The following is a 12,520-nucleotide window of genomic DNA, read 5'->3' on the forward strand; positions in this document are numbered from 1 at the left end:
ACCTAATACCTGTATAGTCCCAGTAAAGTCAGTGGGGCAAAGTACAGGGGCAGGGGACTACTCATGTGGATCAGTTTGTGGGTGTAGCAATCTGGGGGAGGAGGGGGGACAGCTGTTACTTGAACTGCATCCAGCGTCCTCTGTGAACAGAGATCACAGAATGACTCAAAGCTATTTGATTGCCCAATTGATGGGGCCAAATGTCTCTCAATCGAAAGGGTTTGGTTGTGAAACTAGCTTCCAGTGGAGTTCAGACTAACCCTGATGCTGGCTGCATTTGGATGCTCTGCAAAGCTGTCCCACTACAGAGAAGGACAGACCCCTCACTCCCTCATAAGAACAGCCATACTGGGTCAGACCAAAGGTCCATCAAGCCCATTATCCTGTCCTCTGACCGTGGCCAATGGCAGGTGCCCCAAAGGGAATGAACAAAACAGATAATCATCCAGTGATCCATGCCCTGTCACCCAATCCCAGCTTCGGGCAAACAGAGGCTAGGGACACCCTCCAAACGTGTATACCCCAAGCCTAGCCCTCTCCTTCCACTGGACAGGGAGAAGAGCAGAAGACTTAAAGTCCACTAGGGACCTCGAAATGTAGCCATTAGTTACCTTGGAAGAGCTTGGATACTGCAGGGATGGATACTGAGATGCAGTATGCTGTTCTACCGACTCCTGGTCTACTTGTGCCCCTCCTCCTTGTTTGTTGTTAATACTTTGCTCTTCTCACCCATGGAAGTCAAAGCACTTTACAGAAGCAAGTCAGAATACCATCCCCATTTTACAGATGGGGGATGCGACTTCCCTAAGGTCCCCCAGCGAGCCGGGAATAGAATTCAGGTCTCCAGATTCACTGTCCAGAGCCCACTCTGGTGTATTAGGCCATGACAAGGTGGCAATGAGCTACCAATGCAATGCAGCCATGAAAAAGGCAAATGTGGTCCGAGGATGCATCTGGTGAGGTATTCCCAGTAGAAATGGGGATGTATTAATGCCATTGTAAGAGACACTGGTGAGACCTCATCTGGAATACTGGCTACAGTTCTGGTCACCCATGTTCAAGAAAGATGAATGCAAACTGGAACAGGCATAGAGGAGGGCTACTAAGTTGGTCAGGAGAATGGAGAGCCTAAGAGCTGGGCTTGTTTAGCCTAGCAAAGCAGAGGCTCAGAGGGGATCTGATTGTTCTCCATAAATACATTGGGGGTACGCGCCAGGGAGGCGGAAGAGCTACTGAAGCTAAAAGACAATGTTGGCACAAGAACAAATGGGGCTAAAGTGGCCATGAGTAAATTTATGCTGAAAATTAGAGGCAGGTTTCTAACTGTCAGAGGAGAGAAGCGCTGGCACAGCTTCCCACTAGGAGCAGTGGGGGCAACAAACTGGACTGGATTTAAGGTGAAGCATGTTATGTTTATGAAGGGGAGTATTTGATGGGGTAGCCTGGGATAGCAGGGGACTGGACTTGATGATCCAAGAGGCCCCTTCCAGTCCTATGTTTGCGGTGATTCCAATAAGTGAGGTGATATCTCTTATTGGCCCAAGTTCTGTTGGCAGAGATGCGTTTTGGAGCTCCATAGAGCACTTCTTCAGGTCAAACGAAAGCTTACCAGCTGAAGTTGGTCTGTAGCGAGGAGACACTTCACCAGTGCAGCGCCTCCTGCTGGTCGTCTCTGGAATTAGCTCTTTCCCGCCCGGAGTGCCCTCTGCAGGCGGGTGTCTCGCCTGCCGCTGGCCCCCATGTCCCTCCTGGACCCCGGTGCCCCTTTACCTCAGGGTTCTGCCCCAGCAGTACCCCCATGCTCTGGGTCTCCCCTCCCAGGGGAACCCCCAACCTTCTAAACTCACCTTGCTTCTGTGGCTACTGCCAGTCGTCATCTAGCCCCCGCTCACTGGGGCAGACTGCAGTGTAATGGCCACTCATCACTGGCAAGGGGGTAGGACCTGCTGTCTTTGCCTATCCCCGGGCTGCTTTTACTCCTTTTCTGCAGGAGTGGGGCAGCCACCCCACTACATGGTCCAATAAAAGCTATTGTCTCACTCACCTGGGACCAACACTACAACCAAATGACTAATTGTCACTCCTTATTTCATGCTCTGTGTGTGTTCTTCAGATTCCTTTCATCCAGTACTCCAGTTCTTTTGTTCATTCGCTTTACAGTTTAATTGTGTTTACTCTATATTTTATGTGCTATCAACAGTCTCTCTTATTAAATGTTTCCTTGATTCATGACTATAGGTTTGCTTTTAAAGAACCAATCACATTTAGATGACATGAAGAAACAAAGGCAGAGGATGGAGGCCCTGAAAGAGCACAGAATCCTTCACAGGCTTGTTGCTAACCACAATAATTCTTGACATTGCTACTCTGTAGCACTTTTCACCTTCAAAACGCGTTTATTGTGTAGCACAATGACTTACAAAACAAACCTCACACGTCCCTCCATCATTTTTAATGCCATTCTTCATTTTGAAGCATTTTTTGCTGTGGCTGTAGATTAGTAGGTGCAGTGTGTGGGTGGTTGGGATTACAGAGGAAGACTCCGGTCTAGTGACCAAAGCATGGAGCTGGAAGGTAAGGATCCAAGTTCTGTCTCTAGATCTCCCACTGACTTGGGGCTAGGCATTTGACTTCTATGCCTCACTTTCCCTGTCTGTAAAATGGGGACACTCCTGCTGACCTACTGTTGAGGATGGGCTGAGGCAGATTTAGGGTTTGGTTAGCATTGTGAGTTCCTAGCAAAGAAATGTGGCAGAAAAGTGCCAATGTTCTATATTGTTTTAAGATCTCCTCACCTGGTGAGTGTTTCAGGTGGATGAGCCACCCTGGTGCTCAGGGTGCACCCAACCCAGCTGCAAAGACTCCCTTCAGCTGTGTGGCTTCATTGGGCAATGAGACAGATGAGCAGTGACATTGTGGGTAATTAGAGCACATCCTTTTGGGTGGGGTCCAGAGGCACACAGCTGAATGCCCGGTGAGTTTAATCAGCTGAGATTAAACTCACTGGCAGTGAACCCCTGCCCCTCCAGAAACGCACTCACTGTGTTGTTTTGCTTTTGCAGTGACACAATGCATGGGGTAAAAGGCAGACGCTCACTGTCTGTGGTGGCCTAGCTGTAATGTCAGCCAGAGGGCTCAAGTCTGAACTTCCACTCTGAACCTTTTTGTCAGCAAATGCCCGTGTATTGATCCCCAAATGGCCTGTAAAAATGGTTTTGGTCTATCAGAAACCTGCCTGCCATGCAAGATTCTATCCTTTGCTGCCAGCTTGCACAGCGGGATGCTGGGGAACCAGCACTTCCTGGTCCACAGCTCCAGGGCAGCCTAGCCTTGTGGGCAGTGCCAGGCTGGGGACCCCAGACCTTCCTAGAGTCCAGAGCTGCAAGGCAGCCCTGCCGTGCCAGGGTTTCCAGGCTCACTGCTGTGGATCTGGGTTCCTGAAAGCCCCAGCTGTAATCAGGATTGACTCCCAGATCTGCAGCAGGGAATCTGGGGACAATGAGGACTTTCAGACTCCTTGCCCCAGAGTTGCAGACCCCAGGAGCCCCAACAGTTGAGGACTGAAATTTCTTGTCAGGTTCACAGCTCTAGTGAAATTGACAAGACTGTCAGTCAGTGGCTGCCCTGCTTCTGGGGAGCAAGTCTTGTTTGGGGTCGGTATTTCCAAAACAATTTTTTTTTTTTTTTAGATTTGTGGTTCATGGGAAATTTTGAAAAAAAAACAAAAAAAACAATTTACATTCAAAGTGTGGAATGAAAACAATCAAAAGATTGACGTTTCCCAGGAACCAGAAATCCCCGGTTTTGGGCAGCTCCTTGGTGAAGTATCACATTACTCAGCAGTGCTCCCTCCAGTTGATCTGTAGAATGACCTGTATGGGCTATGAGAAGAGTCATATCTGCTCCGTCTGGGCAGGAAAGACGGTAGGCATGCACCATGTTGACCTGCAAAGTGGCCTCACAGCAAGGGTGGAGGTGGTGTGGTGGCACAGGGGTAAGGCTGTAGCCTTTGATACTGGAGGATGTGAGTTCCAATCCTAGCACTGCTGTGGAGCAGTGTGGTCTTTTATCAGACTTAGATGCTACAATGGTCCCTTTTGGCCTTGGAATCCATGCATGTAAGGAGTGCAGAGAGTCAGACGGAGACAATTGCTGGAGTTAAACTCCTGTCCAAGGTGGGCGTGAAGAGGAAATCTTATTCCAGGGCATATTTATCAGCAGAGACTGTCTGGGGCTGTTCTCTGGAGCATTAAGCAGGTGTTGTTTTCTGCTAGGATGGAGTAGGTGAGTCCTGCCCACTCAATCCCCTGCAGTTGGTAAGGTCACCCTTGGTCCTTTGTTACTTCTCAGATGTCTTTATCGATGGCCTGGGCAGCCCTGCTGGTGGTCAGATAGGAGAAGGCTCAAGAGATTGCTCATGAGAGGTGGCTGTTGCAGACGGGCCGAGGCTGGAAGGGACTGTGAGTTACCTCTCTCTGGTAGCTCTCTGCCACTGGTGGGGCCTCGGGCATTGGTGCACCTCGGGCCCGTCTCTTCTCTGCACACAATAGCTTAGTCTCCTGAGGTTAGCCATAGTGGGGTGTCATTTCACCTGTTGGGTTTAGTGCGTGGGTGCTGGCTGATGGTGGCCTGTGATATACAGGAGGTCAGACTAGATGATCTAGTGATCACTTCTGGTCTTAAACGCTGCGATTCTTGAACACAGGGCAAAGAGCCAGACTCGGAAAGATTATGAATTAAGTACAAGGCAGGAGGGAATGGCTGGCTACAGCCAGACAGGGGAGAACAAGGAAACAATGAGGCAATATTGGTGACAGGCAATGGTCACAGCACCCCAGCTGATTGGGTCCTGGCAAGTGAAGTATCCTCTTCCCCTGCATATGGTAGTTTTAGATCTGAGATAAGGCAGGTTGAGGGGCAGTGCAGGGGTAAAGAGAAGAACAAAGCCTCTCTAAGCTTGACCTTTTGGCGCCTGTTCCCCAGCACTTACATTCACTTAGCGAAGGAATAAATTCCAGGGCGTGTTGAAGCTCTGAGGAGCCGCATGGTTATGAAATTAATTTGTTCCGTCCTGTAATGATTCGTGGCATATCCCCAGCAACTTAGGGTGGGAATCGCTCTTAACGAGCGGTGCCCCCACCCCCGAATAAAGGTGGCTTTAGATTAGTTTTGTTTGGCTTTTGCTGGCCAAGATGGTGACTGCTGAGTGCGGGCGGGAAGGGGGGTAAAATGAGGATTGTGTGGCAAAGTAAACATTGACCTTAGAGTGGTCAGGGAGTGGTGAGAGCTTAACCACTGGCTCCCATTGCCCTGGAAGAGTTTTAGACTGCTCAGGGATGTGAGAATGCTCAGCTTTGTCCTGCCAGTGACTAAGGATCAGCAAGATGGATGCATGGAGCAAAGGTCATTTTGGAAGAATGTCCTGCCTGGTTTGCTGGCACCCTTCTCCAGAGGGGTGTCTGCCTCTGCGAAGATCCACGGCAGCCTAAAGATTTCAAGGAAACATGACTTAATTATGGAATCATTCAGGAACCCAAGTAATAAATCAAGTGACTGAGCTGTTGAAAATCGCTTGGTTTGCAGACACCTGCTCTGAAAAAAGTAAACATGCTGTACATGGGTGGGGAAGGCCTGCTCATTATATTTCCTTAATTAACCACAAAGAGATAATTAGGAAGGTGGTTTCAAACCTTTCCACTGAGATCTTCCACCCTGGTGCAGTCACCCGATGCGTCGCAGGGCGGCTTTCCGAAGAGCTCAGAGTGAGTGCAGAAGTCTTTAGAAAACACACAGCACTAGCCAAGCCTCTTTTCAAGTGGATGGCTGGATCAAAGGAATCTGGTTCTTTCTGAGTACGTGGAATCTGACATGATGTGTGCTGCTTTAATACCTGCCTCTTCTGTCTGATCTGCTTGGCTCCTTGGTGATGCATCAGCTCTGCAGCTGTCTGCTTGGTTCAGGAGCTGCAAAGCACATCTGGTGCGTGGTGCAGACCCAGAGTCTGTCAGTCTGGGTGGTCGCTCTCTCTCACTTTATGGGTGTGTGTGTGTGTGTGTGTGTGTGTGTGTGCAGAATTATTTTTTAAAAATGTGAATTGAAAATGAAGATGGCTTATCACTATGCATACCCCATCCTGCAAAGTTAGGGCAAGGGAAAGTATTCACATCTAATTTATTTTGATAACAACATGGAGAGAACTCTTCAATGGGGAAAACTTTCTCTGTGCAGCCTGAATTTATAACTCTTCATGTTTTAGCTCACAACCTAATAAATAATCTATGTTTAGCTGTACTGTGCGTCAGGGATTCCATGGGAAGTGAAGTACAGTTATTAGTCTCTATCTACAATACCCTATGGAATAATATGCAGCTGCATAAATATAATGTTATGTGAATATGGATTAGAAGCGCATATGTATAGTTAGGTTGTTTTTTTGTTTTTTTTTTAGTAAGTGCTTAACAATTGACCTACAGCATTTCATGGCATATAACATTTGTGAACTATACCGGGAAACATAAGCTCATCTGAAGTCCTATTTCTGTAACATTAATACATTTTGTTCATATGGAACAAACCACATTTTTTCAAACAGAAATTTCAATGGTTTTGATTTTTTTTCTTGCTGAAGGGCATGTATAATTTAAACACCTGTCTATAATCTCTCTGCATAGAAATCTTCCAAAGTCTCATTTTCAACAGTGACTTACGCTCCTAATTCACAGAGGCACTTTTGAATCCCTGAGTGTGTGACCAGATGATATATATGATCAGCATCTGCCTGCCTCTGTGTGTGTGTGTGTGTGTGTGTGTGTGTGTGATTGCTAACATAAAATCTTAACTGCTAGCATCACTATCACACATGCCACACTAATGCAAGTGCTTCTATGGCACTGAATACCTGTAGGCAGGACTTTCAGTGCCATGTAGCGTGGAGGGGAAGGGATGTGTGCAGGGTGATCAGATGTTCTGCCTGGCAGGTATGACTCAAAGCGTCTTCCTCTTCCCACTCTAGGTGACCAGCAGTGGCCGCGATGAGAGCAATAGCCAACGGGTGGCGCCTCTCCTGCTGATAAAAATGATCAACAAGTCCCGTAAGTCCTTGTCGCTTTGTGTTCTTTCCCTGAGACGGGTTTGCAGGGTCACGGATAATTCATGTACAGAATGGTATTTAATACTGACCTGTAGCACCATGGCGACCCCCAGACTGGGGAAGGAACAAGGTGGGTGTTAGAAACCAAGGCAAGGATGGCTGGGCCCAACGGTTGGAGCCAGAATCAGGAGTCAAGAGCAGGATCGGAGCAAGGCAGCAGTAGGGCTGGGAGCCAGGCTGGACCCAGAGCAGGGCTGGAGCAGGCTGAGGCCTGTGGTCTGTCCCCACTGTCAGGCAGGGGAGGGTTCCAAGCCATGAAGTGAGCTGGGGAGACGGAGCTGCCGTGTCTCCCAAGCGGTTTATATACCTGCCCTGAGAGTCACCAGACCAGCTCCTGGCTCCTGGATTGGCTGGAGCCTAGCGTGTAGTTGACCCAGGCTCTAGTTCAGGGATGACTCATCACCTTCCCAGTGGGGTCAAGGGCGTGATCTCATTCTGTCCTTCGCGGTGGCTCTGGAGGATCAGCCAGTGTGTGGAGGGTCGTGCATGGTGTGATGAGGTGGCACAAAGAAGGATGAAGGGAGCTTTTTGTCTTCTCCAGGAGGCTGGTGGGAGAGGGAGGATAGCTCCATCAATGGCTATTAGCCAGGGATATTCCCCCATGCTCGGGGTGTCCCTAAACCTCTGGCTGTCAGATGCAGGGGCTGGACGACAGGGGATGGATCACTGGATGATTACCTGTTTTGTTCATTTCCTCTGGAGCACCTAGCATTGGCCCTTGTTGGAAGACAGGACGCTGGGCTAGATGGACCTTTGGTTTGACCCGGTACGGCCATTCTTACATTCTCACGATATGTACAGTTGTCACTGTTTCTGATCTGGCCATCTTTTCCCACCTCCCTCATCCTTAGGCTGGGCTAATATGTGTGTATTGGGGGGGAGTGGAGGGGATTGGAGAAGGGGAAATAAAAAACACACAGCCCTGTGAATCTACAGCCCATATGAGACTGGACTAGGATGTAATTCCCAGAGGTCCCTGCTGGAGCTTCTACTCCCTGTGCTTGGTACCTACGTGTTATAGTGATGGGCAAATATAAACAGGTAGTAGGTGGGTGATGGGAGGGACGCTGTGAATCCTCCCATCTTACGTGGACACCAGCTGCTACTAGGTTAGCGGGCAGAGACGTGAGGAGACTGTTGTGGCTGGCTGGTGGCAGGCAGGGTACCCTGAGCCAGGGAAGGGGTTGTGACAGGCTGGGGCAGGGTGTGTCGACCGGGATCAGTTTGTGATTGGTTAGATGATTCTGGATGAGCGCACGCAAGAAGATGACAGAGAGGAAGCTGTGCTCATTGGTATAATGATGAAGTGCAGGTGCCATTAGCACCCATCAGCAGGATGGCCCAGAAATGGAACACCTGACCAGGTAAGGCTGGTGACAGGAGCACACAGCTGCATTATGAAAGATGAAGCAGCTACTGAAGTGTGGCTATCCGAGTCATGAGTCCCACCCACTTAACTTCAGCCAAAGAAATTTGCATCCGAGATAAATTTATCGTTTCTGTGGAACAGACACTTCCTGTTCATTGAGCAGGGCAGGCAGATCAGGTCTAGTTTGGTTGTAAAGACCAATAAAGGTAGATTAAACAGCCCAGCCTGTGGTGGACATATCACTAGCCGCAACCGGGTATAAGAGTCTGGGCCAGCTAAGGGGCTTGGCAAATGGCTCTGTTTCACAGCATGTGAGCATGAGCCTCTGAACAGGAAGTGTCTGTTCCACAGAAACGATAAATTTATCTCGGATGCAAATTTCTTTGGCTGAAGTTAAGTGGGTGGGACTCATGACTCGGATAGCCACACTTCAGTAGCTGCTTCATCTTTCATAATGCAGCTGTGTGCTCCTGTCACCAGCCTTACCTGGTCAGGTGTTCCATTTCTGGGCCATCCTGCTGATGGGTGCTAATGGCACCTGCACTTCATCATTATACCAATGAGCACAGCTTCCTCTCTGTCATCTTCTTGTGTGACACATACCTCTCCAGTGTGTTTCTCGTGCTGGATGCTGCTTGAGCAGACGTTTCCTTTCACATCATGTGCCACTGCAAACTGTGGGCTCCATGCTGTTGTTCCCCTTTAGCTGCTTTCTGTGCATTTGGCTTCTTTTTCTTCTCCTGTTGCACCAACCCAAATCTGGTCCCTGGTCGGCAACCAGACATCCAGTCAGAGTAATTTGCATTGAAGTTATCTCAGTAGCCTGGTGAATCATAACAAGTTTCTCCAACGTAAGCACTGATGCTGTTAATAACAGTTCCATATCTTTGACCTGTATTCTAGCTACAGGTTGACCTCAAATCATGGAGGAGTTCAGTCTCCTCAATTGCAGAATTGGACCTTCAGTCTCCCATCGGTCACTGATAGAGCAGACACGTTGGTCTGTTGCTGCACATTGCACTGAAATACGGACTTGTCAAACTTTATTTTTCCCTGAGTGATCGAATATGCATTGGACTTTGCCATTATAAATTTTGCTTTTCCACACACCCAGCAAACAGGCACTTTGAGCCTGAATGACTTTTATTCTAGTCTGAGAAATGTCAAAACAAAAAGAAACTAAAGGTAAAATCTCTATAAGAGAGAGAGAGGGAGAGAGCTCAGCATGTGCCACCCTCTGTAACGTGCTGCATGAGTGGTACATCATACAATGGCAACTTCTCCCTGCGGAAGGGCAGGCTTCTTAGATGTTTAGTGGTGCCAGCAGAAGGAGGGAGATGCTGAGTTGGTGGGCCGATAGGCCAGACCCATTGGAACCAAAAGTTCAATTCCCAGTAGCATCACCTCAGGCGATTCCCCATTGTGGGGAGAAAAATTCTGCTAATAGAGAGCTCTTTAATCTAGCAGACATAACAAAATCCGTTGTGGGCTGTGAGCTGAAACAAGATAAATTCAGGCTAGAAATTAGATGCAAACTTTTAAGTGGAAAGCAATTAACCATTGGAGCAACTTATCTAGGGTTGTGGTGGGTTTGCCATAATCCTGAAGTCTTTAAACGAAGATTGGATGTCTTTTTCTGAAATCCTGCTCCAGCTCAACCACTAGAACTGTGCTTGATGCAATAATGAGGGAGAGAAATTTCAGGCCTGTGTTGTGCAGGAGGAGGATCATAACGGTCCCTTCTGGCCTTAAAAAAAAAAAAAAAATCTATGAAATGAAAGAAAGGGTTAGTTGCCTTCTCCATACAGGCACAGCAAAAAAATGGAACAGCTGCTGCTCTGGAGAAAGCAGGGTTAATGAGAAACCACTGCCAGAGGGCCAAATTCCCTGCTAGTGTAAATGGGCAAAACTCCACTGAAGTCAGCGAAGAAGAGAATTTGATCCAGAAATTGCATCTCCTCTTCCATTGGAATGTGTCTGCATTTTCTTCACATATTAATTTTTGGGAAGGATTAGTTAGGACTGGCGTGAATCTGGCCCTGTAAGTTCCAATAGTTTACTTTGGAACTTGCATTATACCATAGACACCAGGGAAAGGAGGAGAACTGATCTGCAAACCACTAAAGCATTTGACACACTGCCCCATGAAACCTTATTCAAAAAATGAGTTCAAATTGGCTTTGCCTGTGAATTGAGATCTGGCTAAAAGGATGTAAACCAAGGTCCATGTATTGAGCTGATGGGAGGGTTGCATGTTGTGTGGTCCCAGCTCCGTGGTCCCAGCATTACAGCATGTTCTCTGTCTCTCATAGGATGGAAGATGATCTTAGGGCTGGCGTTCTTTCTGGTGTTGGCGTGGTACTCTATATCCCGCGAAGAAAGGTACATACATCTGTGAGTGTCTTTTTAAAAGTTTTAGTGGGGGCAAGAGGCTTTTCTCTTCTGCCCTTTCCTGATGGTTTCAGGCTGCCTCGCTCTGAAACTAAGACACAGTGCGTGGAAGGGACACACTCTCGATCTCAGGAACAGTGTGAAGCTGGAGTCAGGGATAGCTAAATGACACTGCTTCTGGCTAGATAAAAGGGAGGCCTATCTAGTCTGGATCAGCTGATGAGATTCACCTCCTCAGTTCATCCTACAGGATAAACACGATTATAATTCAACCGCACAACAGGTGAAGGGCACCAGTAAGTGCCATCTTGTTGTGATGACATTGCATAACCATGCATTGGGGGTTCCCCTTCCCAAGCCTATCGGATTTTTGGGGGATAGCTCAGTGCTTGTCCAAGGTGAATTTGGGATGATCCTGAAAAATCTGGGCTGTGGATCATGGTGAGTGAGCGTCTCAGCCTTGTCTTCACTAAAAGGTGCGTTCTTACCATGTTAGTGAAGACTAATAACTTAAGTGAGGTAGAATCCCAGAGAAGGCTGGTTGTAGTTTTAAATGCATGTTAGGAGGTTGAGTTAAACGATGGGGTTAGTTCACAGAATGAGAATGCACCTTTTTCTCTACTCAACGACGCACCCAAAGGGTTAAAGAATAAGTGCAGAGGATAAGCAGTCGAAAAAGATGTTAGGCAGTTTTCTTTGGTGCTTCTGCCTAGAGCTGAAGACGTGAGTGACATCTCTGCATACTGCTCTCTCTCTTAAGAGCCTAGTATTTGAGCATATAGCAGTCAGTAGAGAGAGGGCTGCTATTACCCACTAAGCATATTCTTAGTTTAGTATACCTGGAGATTCCCTCAGGCTCTGCCATAGCTCCTCTGGCAACTTGTCACTAGGATGACCTGCAATAAGCTCTGCTAGTGGCACATGGCCTGGAGGTGACATGGGACCCAAGCCCTCAGTTATTGTCTGGCAGTGACATGCTCTGCTCTCGCGTGGACTTGCGCCTGCTTGCCGGATGTGGAAAGGACGGCTCGTCATGCGGGCGGAGCCCGGGCTGGGGAAATCACCATCTCCGCTGCTTGCCTTACAGTTTTTCTTTCCCCGTGCAAGATGTCAGAATGACGTGTCCCCAAGGAGAGTTGGAAAAGAAAGCCACGCTGCTCATAGGAAAGTGAGTAACTGTTCTGAGCAGGAGCTGGGCCTTTGCAGGGCTGCTCTTTGCTCCCAGGGGATGGATGGCATGTGGGAACTGGGGGAGGATTGGCACGGCGGGCTCTGGGGGTGAGGCAAGGGCGGAGAATAGACTGTGAAGTCAGCTGAAGATGCCAGTTCAGTTCAGGTTTGCACCTCCCTCTGGCTAATCCCGCTCTGTGTTCCTTGCAGTTACACACGGGACCATCCCATGTTTTTACACCTAAACGATTACTTTTGGGTGAAGAACCAGTCGCCGTATGAGCTGCCATATGGGACTAAAGGAAGCGGTAAGCAAACCTGCTTTCTCTGCTCTGCAGCATCAATCCCTGGGGTTTGGTTAATTGCAGCATGGCACATAATAAAGGAAATGTGTTCCCCTTTACACCTGCTTTTTCTGTCTCTCCTGCTGCCTCCTATTT

At 48.3% G+C, this 12,520-nt stretch overlaps 1 protein-coding gene across 16 annotated transcripts in view; it reads left to right on the top strand.

Annotated features, from left to right (window-relative positions):
• ST3GAL4 (ST3 beta-galactoside alpha-2,3-sialyltransferase 4) overlaps positions 1-12,520 on the top strand; it is a 167,440-nt gene that overhangs the window by 137,222 nt on the left and 17,698 nt on the right. For 13 of the 16 annotated variants that reach the window (XM_043500787.1, XM_043500785.1, XM_038380581.2 and 10 more), the window contains 4 exons: positions 7,013-7,091; positions 10,832-10,913; positions 11,998-12,078; positions 12,291-12,388. In XM_043500787.1, coding sequence (XP_043356722.1) covers positions 7,013-7,091; positions 10,832-10,913; positions 11,998-12,078; positions 12,291-12,388 — 340 coding nt within the window. Of the gene's footprint in view, positions 1-5,955; positions 5,980-7,012; positions 7,092-10,831; positions 10,914-11,997; positions 12,079-12,290; positions 12,389-12,520 lie in introns of those variants that run through there. The other 3 variants (XM_043500792.1, XM_043500780.1, XM_043500794.1) reach the window with 3 other exon arrangements.

Source organism: Dermochelys coriacea, chromosome 22 (genome assembly GCF_009764565.3).
Source record: "Dermochelys coriacea isolate rDerCor1 chromosome 22, rDerCor1.pri.v4, whole genome shotgun sequence".
Lineage (NCBI taxonomy): Eukaryota > Metazoa > Chordata > Testudines > Dermochelyidae > Dermochelys > Dermochelys coriacea.